Here is a 17,322-nt window from a genome sequence, read left to right on the forward strand (position 1 = left end):
AAGCAGTCCCAGTGAGGGGACCTGGTGGTTACCCCAGAAAGGGGTCTCCATGATAGCGCAGGGCCAGAGAGGGCCTGAGAATTGGTCTACAGAGCTGACATGGACTGAGAAATCCGGCAGCAGAGACTGGAGCCCGGCAGGACTCGGCAGAGCTGGGATACAAGTGAGACAAACGGATGACAAGTACCAAGCCTGGGGCAGAGGCGACGTGTCGGGGGACGGATTGGTACTGAAGCCGGACAATGTGTAATTGGAAAGGAGGAAGGCTGGGGGAAACGCTTGGAATAGTAACATTTCCCATGCTCGGCAGCCATCATATTGCAGGAACCCGAGCACCAAAGACGGCACAGGAATGGAGGTGACGACATCAAGGTTGGCGTTAGGCAGGGTGTAGGGGAGGTTGGAGCCCCACAAAGGCGGAACAGCGGGAAGCACATTTGCGAGAGGCCGGCAGGAAAAATTATGCTGAGGGGAAACCAGCACGGGTTTGTAGCAGGTAGATCATGCCTGACTAATCTAGTCTCTTTTTATGACCAGGTTACAAAACACCTGGACGCAGGAATAGGGGTTGACGTTGTTTACTTAGACTTCAGGAAGGCCTTCGATACGGTATCCCACCCCATACTGGTGAACAAGTTAAGAGGCTGTGACTTGGATGACTACACAGTCCGGTGGGTGGCGAATTGGCTGGAGGTTCGCACCCAGAGAGTCGTAGTGGATGGGTCAGCTTCGACCTGGAAGGGTGTGGGCAGTGGGGTCCCGCAGGGCTCGGTCCTTGGACCGATAATCTTCAATGTCTTCATCAGCGACTTGGACGAGGGAGTGAAGTGTACTCTGTCCAAGTTTGCGGATGACACAAAGCTATGGGGAGAAGTGGGCATCTGGAGGGCAGGGAACAGCTGCAAGCAGACCTGGACAGGTTGGACAAGTGGGCAGAAAGCAACAGAATGCAATTCAAGGAGAAATGGAAAGTGCTGCACCTAGGGAGGAAAAATGTCCAGCACACCTACTGCCTAGGAAATGACCTGCTCGGTGGCACGGAAGCGGAAAGGGATCTTGGAGTCCTAGTGGACTCCAAGATGAACATGAGTCGGCAGTGTGACGAAGCCATCAGAAAAAAAAAAAAAAAAGCTAATGGCATTTTATCGTGCATCAGCAGATGCATGACGAATAGGTCCAAGGAGGTGATACTTCCCCTCTATCGGGCTCTGGTCAGACTGCAGTTGGAATACTGCTTGCAATTTTGGGCGCCGCACTTCAAGAGGGATGGAGATAACTTGGAGAGGGTCCAGAGAAGGGCCACTCGTATGGTTAAGGGCTTGCAGGCCAAGTGCTATGAGGAGAGACTGGGGCACCTGGACCTCTTCAGCCTCCACAACAGAAGGTTGAGAGGCGACCTTGTGGCTGCCTATAAGTTCATCACAGGGGCACAGAAGGGAATTGGTGAGGTTTTACTCACCAAGGCGCCCCTGGGGGTTACAAGAAATAATGGCCACAAGCTAGCAGAGAGCAGATTTAGATTGGACATTAGGAAGAACTTCTTCACAGTTCGAGTGGCCAAGGTCTGGAACGGGCTCCCAAGGGAGGTGGTGCTCTCCCCTACCCTGGGGGTCTTCAAGAGGAGGTTAGATAGGCATCTAGCTGGGGTCATCTAGACCCAGCACTCTTTCCTGCCTATGCAGGGAGTCGGACTTGATGAACTATTGAGGTCCCTTCCGACCCTAGCATCTATGAATCTATGGAACGACCGAGGGAAGACAGGACCAAAACATCATCCACCCAATCTGAAGGCAATCATCATCAAAAACGCAGGAGGTGAGGCCCCCCTAGTGAACCGACCTGAAGTTGTTCCAATAACCAAGCTGTTCATCCCTAAGAATAATGGCAAGGCTAGAGAGGAATCCCCATATGAGACGCACCGGAGAGAGACACGGAAGACTACACCACCAATCAGTTAAATTCACCATACAGTGTAGAGTGGGTAAGATAACTAGTAGGGTGAAAGTGCTTGACTTTAGGAAGGCTAACTTCAGTGTTCTCAGGAGTTTAATCAGTGATGCCCTGCAGGATAGGAGTATTGGTGAGATGGGAGTTCAGGAAGGGTGGTTGTTCCTAAAGGAAGTGATCCTTTGAGCACAGAGAGAGATGATCCCAGTGTGAGGGAAAGGAGGGAAAGGGGCCAAAAAACTTACTTGGCTAAACACAGAAATCCAGGGGAGCCTATGGGCAAAGAAAGAGGCATATAGGCAGGGGAAGCTACCAAGGAGAAGTATACCTATTTGACCTGCACTTGCAGGGAGGTAGTTAGAAAGGCCAAAGCAACTACAGAGCTGAGGCTGGCAGCACAAATGAAAGACAACAAAAAGTATTTTTTTAGGTATGTAGGGAGTAGAAGGAAGGTGCAGGGCAACATAGGACCCCTACTGAACAAGCAGGAGCAAATAGTGACAGACAGGGGGGACAAGGCTGAGCTCTTCAGTGAGTTTTTTGCCTCAGTGTTCCTGAACAAGGGTCAAGATAAGTCTCCTAGCAGGTTCTTAGATGGTTATCAAAGGGACACCAGCCTACCACCTGTTGATGCTGACTTGGTGCAGAGTCACTTGGATGGACTGGATGTGTTTAAGTCAGCAGGCCCAGATGAGCTGCATCCGAGGGTACTGAAGGAGTTGGCCAGTGTCATCGCAGAACCACTGGCACGGCTGTTTGTGTGCTCGTGGCACTTGGGTCAGGTCCCAGAGAACTGGAAAAGGCCTAATGTGGTCTCTATTTTCAAGAAGGGGAGGAAGGAGGATCTGAGTAATTATAGGCCAGTCAGTCTCACCTCCATCCTTGGAAGTCTTTGAAACAATTATTAAGGATCATATTTGTATGAGTCCAGCGGGACAAATAATGCAGCAGGGCAACCAGCATGGATTTTGTAGCTGGTAGATCATGCCCGACTAATCTGGTTTCATTTTATGACCAGGAGTAGAGGTGGATGTCATTTTCTTGGATTTTAGGAAGACCTTCGATATGGTATTTCATCCCATTCTCATAAATAAATTAAGAGGCTGTGACTTAGATGTTTACATCGTCTAGTGGGTGGCAAATTGGCTTGGGGGTCGCACCCAGAGAGCGGTAGTAGACGGGTTGGTATTGACCTGGAAGGATGTGGGTAGTGGGGTTCTGCAAGGCTCCCACTACCCATCCTTGGACCTGTACTCTTCAATGTCTTCATCAGTGACTTGGATGTGGGTGTGAAGTGTACTCTGTTCAAGTTTGCAGATGATACTAAATTGTGGGGTGAAGTGAACACTCCGGAGGGTAGGGAATGATTGCAGGCAGACCTGGACAGGTTGGGAGAGTGGACAGAACACAATAGGATGCAGTTCAACAAGGACAAATGCAGAGTGCTGCACCTAGGGCATAAAAATATCTAGCACGCATACGAGCTGGGGAATAACCCTCTCAGCAGCACAGAACTGGAAAGGGATTTCAGAGTCATAATGTACTCTAAGATTAACATGAGTCGTCAGTGTGACAATCATCAGCAAAGCAAACCACCCTTTATCATGCATCAGCAGATGCATGACAAATAGAACCAAGAAGGTGATACTTCCCCTCTATGCGGCATTGGTCAGACCGCACTTGGAGTACTGCATCCAGTTTGGGCATTGTACTTTAAGAAAGATGCAGATAACCTTGAGAGGGTCCAGAGGAGGGCCACTCATGTAGTTAAGGGTTTGCAGGCCAAGCCCTATGAGGAGAGACTAACGGACCTGGACCTTTTCAGCTGCTGCAAGAGAAGTCTGAGAGGTGATCTTGTGGCCGCCTACAAATTTATTAGGGGAGTGCAGCAAGGAATCGGAGATGCTCTGTTCACCAGGGCGCCTCTTGGGGTAACAAGGAACAATCTTCACAAACTGACAGAGAGCAGACTTAAGCTAGATATTAGGAAAAACTTATTCACGGTAAAGGTGGCCACAATTTGGAATGGGCTTCCAAGGGAGGTGGTGCTCTCCCCTACCTTGGGGGTCTTTAAGAGAAGGCTAGATAGGCATCTGGCTGGGGTCATCTGACCTCAGCACGCTTTCCTGCCCAGGCAGGGGGTCAGTCTTGATGATCTGTTGAGGTCCCTGCCGACCCTAGCATCTATGAATCTGTTAGCAGAAATAATATAGCTATACAAAAGCAGGTAGCTCTTCACTCTACCTGCATAACACAGGCTTTAGGCCATCATTTTTAGCAAATGTCCCTTGTACATTTACTTGCTAAGTGGTGTTACTTCCTTCACTTTGGTATGGTTATGAGAAAGCAATATATTAAGATTCATTTGGGTTTCCTTTCATAGATGGGGAGAGAGGAGATTTTTTGTGGGATCCCCGTGTTAAAATATTGGCAGAAAGTCAATAGATGCCTGAGCAGCAATTGGGATAAATCCTGCTATAAATTAGTTGCAACTGTTCAAAACTGTCAAGCTCTGTGAATATGAATGAGTGAAGAACTCATTAATCACATTACATAGAATGAACTCCCTCTCCATAGTAGGACTATACCTATCCTCTGAACAGTCACTACTGCAGACAGAGCATGAATTAATACAAGGGTAGCCAACTTGCAGCATGAGTGCCACAGCTGGCACAGGCAGCCTCTGTGGCATGTGCCAGATCAGGGAGGGGACAGGTAACATAGCAGCAGCAGAAAGGGCAGATAGCAAAGCAGCAGATAGGGCAGGGTGAAGAAAACAGAGTAGGAGGTTGGGCTAGAGACAGAATAGGAAGCAGAAAGCACAGCTGCAGATTAGGTAGAAGAAGGGGATAAGAGTGGTGCTCTGGGAGGGGCATCAGAGTGGCTGCTCTTCAGCACACCTGCCAAAAGGGTACTCTCACCACCCCTCCCCACCCTGAACTTATACGTGAGTATTTCACCCTGCCTGTGAAAGACCAAACTCCCCACTGCAAGCTACAGACATTTACCTTCACAACTGAAAACACATACAGAGCCAATGGGAACCCAATGCAGACTATGAAAAACATTTGAAGGTAAGAGCACTGGGTCTGATTCCCTAAGCAGATGAGCAACTGTGTACTATGCTAAGTCTTGAATAGTTTTCAAAGGTTCATAGATTTCATAGTCATTAGGGCTGGAAGGGACCTCGGAAGATCATCGAGTCCAACCCCCTGCCTCAAGGGCAGGAAGTCAGCTGGGGTCATAGGATCCCAGCAAGATAAGCATGCTCTGCTCCTCCCCTTCCCCCCCGCTGCTGTGGCAAGGATGGGGGGAGTGGGCCCAGTCCCCAAGCAGCAGGAGGGAAGGGGGAAGCGGGCCAGGATGGGGGGGGACCATGTCACTGACTCACCCACTCCCTCCGTCATTTTTTATGGGCAATTGGCTAGTGTTCTTTATATCAGTGCCAATCTGATATTGGGCCTATGTATCGGTGCACCGCTAATACAAAGCTGCATTGCTGTTATCCACTGTAGGGATGAGCTCTTCTCTAAGCATGTCACCATATAATTATATTCCCCAATGAGACAGACAGATGCCTACTATCTGTATAGTCATTAATTAAGGATTTCTCACTGCATTTTTAAGCTCTGAAATACTCTGCATTTCAGGTAATTTTATTGTTTCACAGGCTGGGGAAACATAGACTATTGTTAATGTTCCTCCCTAGGAGGCATTGAGTGTTGGCTGCAGCCAAGGCTGGGGATTTTGAAGGCTGGGGCATACTATCATGTTTTTTGAGACTTAGAGAGATTCCTGGATAGAGGGTCTTGCCCCTCCACATAAGTTCAGACTGATTTGCCATATTGGGGGTCAGGAAGAATTTTACCTTGTGGTCAGATTAGTATGGACTGTGAGGGGTTTTGCCTTCCTCTGGAGCAGGGGGCATCCTTGCTGCGATTCCTTTCCTCCTGGGATGTCTTGAGTGTATATTAACAACCTTGGCTGCCATGATCCCTATGCTTTACCTTTGGCAGTTTTAGGTGTTATGTCATGTTGTGTCTGGGTTGACTGTAGTTTTGCTAAAAGGTTGGACAGTGGATTTGTACTGGATGGGTTTGGATAGGGGTGATCCTGCCTCAGGCATTGGTTGGACTAGATGATCTATGGAGGTTCCTTTCAGCCCTACTTTTTTCTGTGTAACCAAAAGTGTCTGGTGACATGCCAACACAACCTCCTTCATTGTATAACAGTGCACAAGCGAGTCTGTGCTACTGCAAACCTGTCCTACTTTTCCCCATGGGTTTGAGACCTCAAATACCTGACCTTGCTTTAAATCATCATCTCTATGATAGTGACAGAGCAAGGTAATAAAGGCGGATACTAGTGGTATAAATGGCCCTTGTCAGTGCAAGGCTTGGCATCTTCCTAACTCTTCATGGGTCAGTAGATTGGGCTGTGATATTGACTGGATTGACTCTTCTTTTGCAGCACTTTGGAGCTGTATAAGGAGTACCAGGAGGAGGCGTATGCAGTCTCTCTTCACCCCACTGGCCTTTATATTGTGGTTGGGTTTTCTGACAAACTGCGCCTTATGAACCTGCTAATTGATGACATCCGTACTTTTAAGGAATTCACTGTGAGAGGGTGCAGAGAGGTGAGGAGCAATGCAGAAGTTGAGTTCAAGGGAGTTTGGAAGATGGGGTAAGCAGAATGGCAATGTGGGAATTGGGACAGGGGAGCAAAGAGGAGACTGCGGTGAATGCTGAGAGATCTGGGAAAAGAGGCATAAGTGAAAAGGGGCACAACAAGAACTATAGGCCTGGTGTCTGAAGAAGAGGCAAGCTGGGGGACACTTCTAGGAGTGGAGGTTACAGGAGAAACAAGGCAGCTAACAGCGCTGGGGGAGAAGGGCATCATAAAAGATGGCAGCCAGACTTGGAAGTTTCTTTCTGTGTGACATTCAAACACTGGGTGACTGTTGTAACATCAGTAGGAGACTGGGAGAATGGATTCCTCTCTTCAGGGTTTCACTGCACCTTCAGTAGTGACTGGGTATGCTTTCTCTCTGCAGTGTGTCTTCAGTAATGGGGGACATCTTTTTGCTGCAGTTAATGGAAATGTGATTCACGTCTACTCTACCACCAGTTTTGAAAACATTAATAATCTGAAAGGACACAATGGGAAGGTCAGTGTGATGCCTACAACATAATAGGAGTAGCTGAATTAGAACCAGTGGATATAATTTTATTTTAAAATTCAAAAAAGATTTTGTCTGTGTCCCTCACAAGAGACTATTAAGGAAACTATGTCTTAGGGGAAATTGTATCTTGGCCAGTTTCTAATCCAAGACAGTACTTTACAAGGACCTGAATAAGTGGTTAGTTTCATCATTGCACAAAACTGATAATATGACAACTTTTGTACTACAGTCAGTGTTTAATATTGACCTGTAAAATGGGAAACATTGACACAGATTTCATCAGACCATTTATTTCCTATTATTTATTTTAATGTTTTTCCAGTTCATTGCTGAAATGCAATATCCTGCAGTGTGCTGATCAGATCATAATTTCCCCAGGGCTGCAAGTCAGCTGCTGATAACCAGCTAATGCAATGTACCAGATACATCTGAATAATCTTATAGCAGGGAGTGGTTGGTAATGGTAACAGAGTAAGGCATGAAAAATTATGGGGCTATATTACAATGCTCCATCAGTGTTCACTAATGTGATTATAGAGTAACGGATACCATTTTTCTAAAGAAAAAAAAGAATTATAGGTATAAAGCATGTGGCTAAAACACCACTGAAGTTAGAAGCACAACTGTGCCATAAGAAGCTGGCTCCACTGACTTTGTAAACCACAGCAGTCAGAGATTTTTCAGTTCAGTGATCCCTTTTAGCAAGACACAAGTTCCCTCTTAGGCTTTATACATGTGCACATGGGGACTCTGGTGTGTTCCCGCTTTCCCAGGTGCGCTCAGTCATGTGGAGTGCGGATGACAACAAACTGATTTCCTGTGGCACAGATGGTGCTGTGTATGAATGGAGTTTGTTGACAGGTAACAGGGAGTCAGAGTGTGTGCTCAAGACCTGCAGCTACAGCAGTGTTGCCATTTCGCCTGATGCCAAAATCATCTTTGCTGTTGGATCTGACCAAACACTCAAGGAAATTTCAGATTCTTCGGTAAGTTGATGAACAAATTAGTATGCAGGAAATTCATGGCTGTAGCTTTCAGGAAATGATGACCTTGGGGGTGGTGGGCCAAAATTGGTGCTTTGTTCTCCCCATCCTCTCAATGGCAAATTGGAGCGAACCTGTTCTTGGCATTTAGTATCTTTTAACATCTCCAATTCCTTCTAAGTCATGAATGCTAGAAGCTGCAGAAAGAGAAGAACAAGACACAGACGCATCTAGATATGCCCTACCTGAATAGTCTTCCTACTAGTATCCACTGTCTGCCACTGTGAGGCACAGGACACTGGGCTAGAGGGACCTGTGGTCTTCATCCAGTATAGTATCCTGTATACTGTTTTCTATGTTTTTATATGGTGCCCATCACCACGGACATCCAGTTGAAGGATATGATGTATGAAGTTATGCTTGCCATTGCCAGGTTGCAAAGCAAAATGCTTTGGGGCTTTTCTGATGCTACATAGGGCCAGCAAAGATTTTTTTCATAGATTTTATAGACACTAGGGCTGGAAGGGACCCCGGAGGATCATCTAGTCCAGCCTCCTGCCCCAGAGGCGGGAAGTCGGCAGGGATCATAGGATCCCAGCAAGATAAACTTCCAAATGTCTCTTGAAGGCATTCAAAGTAGGTGCTTGAACCACCTCCGGTGGCAGCCAATTCCAAACCTTGGGGGGCTCAGACAGCAAAGAAGTTCTTCCTTATGTCCAGCCTAAAACAGTCTTGCAGTAGTTTATAACTGTTCGACCTCGTCATTCCTTGGGGTGTCTGGTGAACAAACGTTCCCCCAGATCCTGGTGGTCACCCCTGATAAACTTGTAGGTGGCCACCAGATCACCCCTGAGCCTGCGGTTTTCCAGGCTGAAGAGTCCCATAGCTCTCAGCCTCTCATCATAAGGCCTGTTTTCCTGACCTCTGATCATGTGCATGGTTCTTCTCTGGACTCTCTCAAGCTTCTCCACATCCTTTTCGAATTGTGGGGCCCAAAGCTGGACGCAGTACTCCAGCTGCGGCCTCGCCAAGGCCGAGTACAAGGAGAGAATGATGTCCTGGGATTTGCTTGAGAAGCATCTGTGGGTGCAAGCCAGCGTTTTGCTTGCATTACTAGCCGCAGCATCACAGTGAAGGCTCGTGTTCATCTTGTGGTTAATCATGACCCCCAAGTCCCTTTTGCCTGTAGTGCTAACCAGTGTAGCACTGCCGAGCCTATGAGCATGCTGCAGGTTTTTCCTCCCAAGGTGGAGAACCTTGCATTTTTCAGTGTTAAACACCAGCAGGTTCTTGTCTGCCCATTTCCTGAGCCTGTCAAGATCTGCCTGGGTCACCCTCCTGTCCTCATGTGTGGATGCTTTACCCCAGAGTTTGGTGTCATCGGCAAACTTTCCTTCCTGTTGCTAGAGGTGTCAGGTGGGTTTTTGCAGTATTGGGTATTGGTTGCACCTAAGGCTGGGGATTTTTGCCTGGGGTGTGCCAATGCTCCTTCTGGAACTAAAACCAGGAGGTTCCTGCCTAAAGGGTTTTGCCTCTGCTTGCAGTCAGACTAATTTTTACATTTGGGATCAGGAAGGAATTTTACCCCATGGTCAGATTGATATAAACTGTGGGGTTTTGCCTTCCTCTGTAGCTGGGGGTGTAGCCCTCTTCCTTGGATCTGTCAAATGCATTTTAACAATTCTCCCCATGGTGAGACATTGACTTCCCTTAAACCCTGCTTTACCTGTGGCACATTACAGCACTTTTGGTGCCTTTAGGGAATGGGCCTTGTAGTTGTGTAACAGGGTTGGTTTATGTAGTTTTAGCCTAGACAAGAATTTATACAGGATGGTTTGAATAGGGACCATCCTGCCTTGAACATGATGTTGGAGCATATGACCTCTGGAGATCTCTTCCAGCCCTACTTCTCTATGATTCTATGATATCTGAACACTTGTTGCCATTTCATCTTAATTTATGATTCTTTAGCAATTTTTCAGTCATAGTATCATAATGCTTAGGGTTGGAAGGGACCTAAACAGATCATCAGGTCCAACCCACTGCCCCGGGCAGGAATGGGTGCTGGGGTCAAAGCACCAGCCAGATATCTGTCCAGTCTCATCTTGAAGACCCCCAAGGTAGGAGAGAGCACTACCTCACCTGGGAGCCCATTCCAGAGCCTGGCAGCCCTAACTGTAAAGTTACATGACATCAAGTTTCTGAGACACTGTATTGTGTGCATCTGCTTCAGTTTCCCTTGCCTGCTGTTTCTGTCAAGGAAAGCAGTCAATTGTGCGACAAATGTTATAATGTTTAAAAGCTGCCAATATATCAAAGGTCATTTATGAAGCTTGATGTTAACAAGACTTAATTGTTGCTCATGATTCCGTACCTCTAAGCATGTATGTTTGTTTCCAGTTGTTTTCCCATTGCTGTCTACAGGCAGAGTGGGGTGACTGGTGGTCTTGTACTGTTAACCTAGCAGCACTGCTTAGTCTAGACCATTCTGTGTTTTTTAGATCCTGCGTGAAGTGCCTACTTTTGATGTTGTTTATACTGCAATAGTTGTGTCTCATTCTGGGCGTATGGTATTTGTTGGCACTTCCATGGGAACCATCCGATCTATGAAATACCCCTTGCCTTTACACAAGGAATTCAATGAGTACCAGGCCCATGCTGGGCCCATTACCAAGGTAAGGCGTGTGTGTGTGAGTGACTTGGACTCCCCTGCTCTTTGTCTCTGATTTCTTCTTTCCAGTGTATAGGACCTGTTAGAAGTAAGGCTACATATGCCATGTGGAGAAAATTAATATAGAACTCTGAGTTTGTTGGCTAAAGTCTGACTGACAAAAAGGGAGCTAATGGGCAAATCCTGCAGGAACTCCATGGGACTATAGACTTCCGTAATCACCTAAGGTCCTAATCTGATAGAGTGTATCCTCCCTGTAGGAGAATTTTCCATCTGTGTGATGGGGAGAGGTTCAGAGCATGCTCAGTGGGCATTTTCTGAGTTTTGTAGAGGGCAGAGAGACATGCATATTCTCCCTGCCCAGCCTAATATAGATTCACAGATGCAGGGTTGGAAGGGACCTTGTAGATCTTCTAGTCCAACCCCCTGCCCTGGGCAGGAGAGAAAACTGGGCTCAAATGACCCCAGCCAGGTAAATGTCAAGTCTCCTCTTAAAGACCCCCAAGGTAGGAGCCATCACCACTTCCCTTGGAATTTGGTTCCAGATCCTAGCCGCCCTGACTGAAGTAGCGCCTCCTGATTTCTAGTCTAAACCTACTCTCTAGCAACTTACGGCCGTTATTCCTTGTTACTCCGGGAGGCGCTCAGGGGATCAAGGTTTCTCCCAAACCCCGCTGGTCCCCCCCTAGTAAGTTTATAGATGGCCACCAGGTCCTCCCTCAGCCTTCTCTTGCGAAGGCTGAACAGGTTAAGGTCCCGTAGCCTCTCCTCATCGGGTCTGCCCTGCTGTCCCCGGATCATGCCCCCTCAACATGATCAAGGCTTGCTGCTTGGACATAGTGCAGGAAGGAGCCTCTTATTTCTGATTGGTCAGCTGGTAGAGTGAAGGAAGGTGTCCAAAAATGGGCCTAACATTGGACCCTCACTCTTACCCAAAGCCTGGGATGTGTCAGCATGGTTTAAAAAAAAAAACGCTAAATGCCCGAACCCTTTAAAATTAGCTGTTGTCTTAAATGTCATTGTCATAGGCAGGCCAGTGACCTAGAGCCTTTTTCTGTCCAAAGCTTATAATAATTTCCCCCCACCATTCTACCAACACCAGGGAAACAGTGGGATTGTTAGTGCAGACAGGGCTGTAGTAGCAGCCAGTGTGGTATCTTGATCTCGTGTGACAGATGTAACTCTTAGAAAATTCTAAATAAACTTCAAACCCCAAGAGTCTAGATGGGTACACTGCTTAAGAACAGCTTAAACTTCCTAGAACATTTCAAAAGCATACCAGGAAAATCAAGTACTATTTTGAGCCAGTACTCCAGGAACCAGCTCAATGTTATATGGGGACATAGAACATTGTGTGCCTAGTGTCTGGTCAGTCTTCCAAGAATACCAAATTACACTGTTCCTCACCTCCTTCCCCAAATGCATTCAGGGCAAGGGGCTGCTCTGGAATGCAGCCAGTACTCTCCAGTCCAAACCCCTGCTCCCTAAGGTTCCAGGCTCATTTGAGGCGAGGGGGAAAGGAGTAGAGGAGTTGTCAGAAGCTGGGGGTGCTGTGCGACTTGCCTCTCCTTTGCCCCAAATGAACCTGGTGCCCTAAGGCGCAGGGTCTCTAGCAGGGAGGTGAAACTGACAGCATGGTTTATAAGGCGGGCATTGAAATGCTGCAAAAATCGTGGGAAAGGGAGGAGCATGCAGCTCTCCTCTTTCCTGGGAACCACAAGCAGGGATCACACAGCCCGCCCCATACCCCCAGTACCTGGCAACCCCTCCACTCCTTCCTGGAAGGTTTGTCTACTCTACCACTCACTGGTGGAATTTCAACAGCTGTGCATTCCCTAAAAGTTGAGGATTCCACTTGGCAGTGCAATGTACATGTGGATACTTCTGTCCAGGGACAATCATGAACCAGTTCCCAATCAGTGACTGTCTTGAAATAGTTTAAGTGTTGTGTCCATTTGCACCCTAAGAACGTATTTGCTTAAAATCCTAGTAGCTGAACTACATCAGCATTCCCACCATAGATTCAACAGTGATAGAAAATCTTAGGAGAGTAGTCCAGTGTAAGTGCAATTTGTATCTTCTTTTTTGTGCCATACCTCTACTCTCATTCTTCTGTCTCTCTCTTCCTTTTTAGATATCTATAACTTGTGATGACCAGTTTCTGTTGACTGTCTCAGAGGATGGTTGCTTGATTATCTGGAAGGTATATGATAAAGAAGGGCGGGGCCTGAAACGAGAAAGGGAAGTAGGATATGCTGATGAGGTGCTGATCACAAAAGCAGACATGGAAGAGAAGGTAAGAGCAAATTATGGATGCAAATCTTATGCCCCCTTCTCTTCTCTTATGCTCCCAGTCTGTGAGCTGCATTTACAGAATGCTGTGACCACTTGCACGACAGCACAAACAAGCAGGTTGGCACAGCATTATTCAGAAGGAGAGGCTGCATCCAAGTACTGGAGCTTCCAGTACTGATGTGCAAGGAGTAGCATGTAGATAGTTTCCATTTCAGGTAGTGTAAAGAGCAGAGGCTCTGTGACTTGATGGAGAAATCATTAGAGATATTGAGAGCAGTGTTAGCAGAATGGGCAGACCTAATATTTCTGTATGCCAGACGACATGTGTAAGAGTAACAAAAAGCCAAGTTTCAGAGTCAAAATCTTTTTTTATCTGAATGGCCCAAATCATTTGAGTATGTTTAGGAAATCCTGTTTCAAAACTGCCTTTTAGAGGAGAGGTAAATATGTAGAGGCAATGCCTTCAAACAGCTGCAGTTACTGGTAAAAACCTCTCTGTTAGCATGTCATCTTTCTCCTGACAGACTCTAGTCATGAAGGAACTGAAATCTCGTGTGGAAGAACTGCAGATGGAAAATATGTACCAGCTGCGTCTCAAGGACATGAGCTATAATGAGAAGATAAAGGAATTAACTGAGAAGTTCATTGAGGAAATGGAGTCCCTTAAAATAAAAAATCAGGTATGATGCATGTTGTCACAGCAAATATCAAGAAGTCTCTCCCCTTCTCACTAACATGTTAAAATTTGCAATCCATGGAATATAGGCATGAATCCCATTAAAGCACCTGAAAAATCAGATTCTTCTTTCTGTAGGCTGCAATAAAAATATCCTGTGCTGTAAGTATCTAGGGTAAGAGGTGAACCCTTTTGAGAGATGGAAAAGACACCAGAGGTCTTATAACGAAACTGTAGGTTTCTGTATGAGAGTGGTTATACTTGTGAATACTGACTGTGCCTGGGGCTGAAAATTGTGAGTAAATAGCACCATTGTTAGTAGGACTGGATTGTGCTGTGAAATCCTCCTGTAAGTTTCATTCTTTGCACACGTGCTTTTTCTTGTAGGGACTTAGATGTGCATTCCTGAATTGCGTGGGTTCTTGGGATCTTGCTAGCATTCAGAAGGAGGGGCAACAACCTTTACCATATACTTTACAATCAGGAGGAGCTAAATATGAGTTTACTCTTTATTGCTTGGAGGCTGAAGGAGGAGGGATACTGTGTTGTGTGGGCTGTGTTGACAGGGCCCCATAACCTTCCAAATTTTGCACTTCAGTGGCTGTGGAATTTGTCACAAAATTCATGTTTTGCTACATACTTGTGCTCCAGTAATTTTTGTGCAGTAGTGATGACACTTCAACTTCTGGCTCTGCTCGCCTTCTCCTGAAGGTATTCAGGCTGTAACCTTCTGGGTTCTCTGATGTAGCACCTCTCATGTAGAGTCCTTCTGCTCTTCCATGGCAACAGAGAAGCCTAAAAGCACTGAGCCAAATCCAAAAGGTACTACAAGTACTACCATGCTATCGGGTGTTAATTGGACAGTAGTTGTCATCATTGGCAATCCCTTGATTCGAGGATGATCTGTACCATGGTTCATTTGAGTCCTGAAGTGAGTTAATAGCCCAGTCCATAGATCTGTCCAATTACAATCCATCCACAGAAATTGCAGCTCCTTACACAGGAGAGAGTAGGCTACAGGCTGGGATTCCTCTCCTTTTCTTCCTCTGCTCTCTCTTCTCTGAACTGAGGGCAAGACACTTTACTTTGAAATGGGCTGCTGCTTCACTGAGGTTGTGATGCCACTGGGGTCAGTTGGCAGCCAGCTCCTCCCAACTTTTTATGTTAGCATTCATTGACTTGAGGTTTGCTATGTCACTGTAGTGTTTCCTCTGGCCACCATGAGATTTCAGGCTGTTACTAAGGAGTTGGACGGGAGTATAAGGCATCTCTCTCATCCTGTTTGGTCTTGTGGCTTCAGCTGGAGTTTGCCCTGGAGCACAAAGATTGGTGCCTTCACAAGAGAAGGCTGAGGGGGGGATCTTGTGACAGTCTATAAATTCACTAGGGGGGACCAGAAGGGTTTGGGAGAGACCTTGTTTCCCCTAGCGCCCCCCGGGATAACAAGGAATAACGGCCACAAGTTGTTGGAGAGTAGGTTCAGATTAGACATCTGTAGGAACTACTTCACAGTCAGGGCGGCTAGGATCTGGAACCAACTTCCAAGGGAAGTGGTGCTGGCTTCTACCCTGGGGGTCTTTAAGAAGCGGCTCGATGCCTACCTGACTGGGGTCACTTGAGCCCAGTTTCCCTCCTGCCCAGGCAGGGGGTCGGACTTGAAGATATACAAGGTCCCTTCCGACCCTACTTCCATAGATTCATAGATGTTCATAGATGTTAGGGTTGGAAGGGACCTCAATAGATCATCGAGTCCGACCCCCTGCATAGGCAAGAAAGAGTGCTGGGTTTAGATGACCCCAGCTAGATGCCTATCTAACCTCCTCTTGAAGACCCCCAGGGTAGGGGAGAGCACCACCTCCCTTGGGAGCCTGTTCCAGACCTTGGCCACTCGAACTGTGAAGAAGTTCTTCCTAATGTCTAGTCTAAATCTGCTCTCTGCTAGCTTGTGGCCATTATTTCTTGTAACCCCTGGGGGCGCCTTGGTGAATAAATACTCACCAATTCCCTTCTGTGCCCCCATGATGAACTTATAGGCAGCCACAAGGTTGCCCCTCAGCCTTCTCTTGCGGAGGCTGAAGAGGTCCAGGTGCCCCAGTCTCTCCTCATAGGGCTTGGTCTGCAAGCCCTTAACCATACGAGTGGCCCTTCTCTGGACCCTCTCCAGGTTATCCACGTCTCTCTTGAAATGCGGTGCCCAGAATTGCACTCACTACTCCAACTGCGGTCTGACCAGCGCCCGATAGAGGGGAAGTATCACCTCCTTGGACCTATTCGTCATGCATCTGCTGATGCACGATAAAGTGCCATTGGCTTTTCTGATGGCTTCGTCACACTGCCGACTCACGTTCACCTTGGAGTCCACTAGGACTCCAAGATCCCTTTCCACTTCCGTACCACCCAGCAGGTCACTCCCTAGGCTGTAGGTGTGCTGGACATTTTTCCTCCCTAGGGGCAGCACTTTGCATTTCTCCTTGTTGAACTGCATCCTGTTGTTTTCTGCCCACTTGTCCAACCTGTCCAGGTCTGCCTGCAGCTGTTCCCTGCCCTCCGGATGTCCACTTCTCCCCGTAGCTTTGTGTCATCCGCAAACTTGGACAGAGTACACTTCACTCCCTCGTCCAAGTCGCTGATGAAGACATTGAAGATTATCGGTCCAAGGACCGAGCCCTGCGGGACCCCACTGCCCACACCTTTCCAGGTCAATACCGACCCATCCACTACAACTCTCTGGATGCGACCCTCTAGCCAATTCGCCACCCACCGGACTGTGTAGTCGTCTAAGTCACAGCCTCTTAACTTGTTCACCAGTATGGGGTGGGATACTGTATCGAAGGCCTTCCTGAAGTCTAAGTAAATGACATCAACTCCTACTCCTGTGTCCAGGTGTTTTGTAACCTGGTCATAGAAAGAGACTAGATTAGTTAGGTATGATCTGCCTGCTACAAACCCGTGCTGGTTTCCCCTCACTTCTATGATTCTATGATTCTGATGTGCCTTGGTGAGCATCCAGATACTCTTTTTCCTGCACTTTCACTGAAGGGGCAGGCAGAGAAAGACAAAATAGGTAGCAGGCTCTCTCTCACTTCAGGAAGCCTCAGGTACCAACGTAGCTGAGAACGTGGATCCTAAGACTTGGTTCCAAGGTACCTGAGAATATGGATCCTAAGGCAAAGAGATCTGTCTCAGCTCTCAAAGGCAGTCAAGAAGAATGTGAAATTGGGATCAGAATAATTTTTCTTCTGTCATTTTCTTCTGCACATAAGCTTCAGATCAAAATGGAGCATTTGAAAGCAAAAATAAGCAGGGTTCCAGTAGAATGTGGAATCAAGAGAATATTAGAGATTCATCAGCTCAGTCCCAGAGAAGATGATAAAGGAAAGACAGCTACCATTTGCAGTGACAGATCCTGGAGTGGAGATCCACATGATTCATCAGTGGCAAATTCAGACATTGTGTTTCACAGTCCAACAAAACTGATCCAAAAGACCCAACCAGATTTAAGTGTACTTAGGAATCTGAGGGTTTCATTATGGTGCAAAAAGATATAGTGCTGAGATTACCATCAAAC

General features: G+C 47.0%; 1 protein-coding gene across 4 annotated transcripts in view; it reads left to right on the plus strand.

Annotated features, from left to right (window-relative positions):
- CFAP57 (cilia and flagella associated protein 57) overlaps positions 1 to 17,322 on the plus strand; it is an 84,796-nt gene that overhangs the window by 12,902 nt on the left and 54,572 nt on the right. For all 4 annotated transcript variants that reach the window (XM_059727673.1, XM_059727674.1, XM_059727675.1 and 1 more), the window contains 6 exons: positions 6,418 to 6,583; positions 7,001 to 7,114; positions 7,903 to 8,115; positions 10,614 to 10,787; positions 12,918 to 13,079; positions 13,603 to 13,758. In XM_059727673.1, coding sequence (XP_059583656.1) covers positions 6,418 to 6,583; positions 7,001 to 7,114; positions 7,903 to 8,115; positions 10,614 to 10,787; positions 12,918 to 13,079; positions 13,603 to 13,758 — 985 coding nt within the window. The remainder of the gene's footprint in view (positions 1 to 6,417; positions 6,584 to 7,000; positions 7,115 to 7,902; positions 8,116 to 10,613; positions 10,788 to 12,917; positions 13,080 to 13,602; positions 13,759 to 17,322) is intronic.

The sequence above is a fragment of the Alligator mississippiensis genome, chromosome 5, assembly GCF_030867095.1.
Source record: "Alligator mississippiensis isolate rAllMis1 chromosome 5, rAllMis1, whole genome shotgun sequence".
Lineage (NCBI taxonomy): Eukaryota > Metazoa > Chordata > Crocodylia > Alligatoridae > Alligator > Alligator mississippiensis.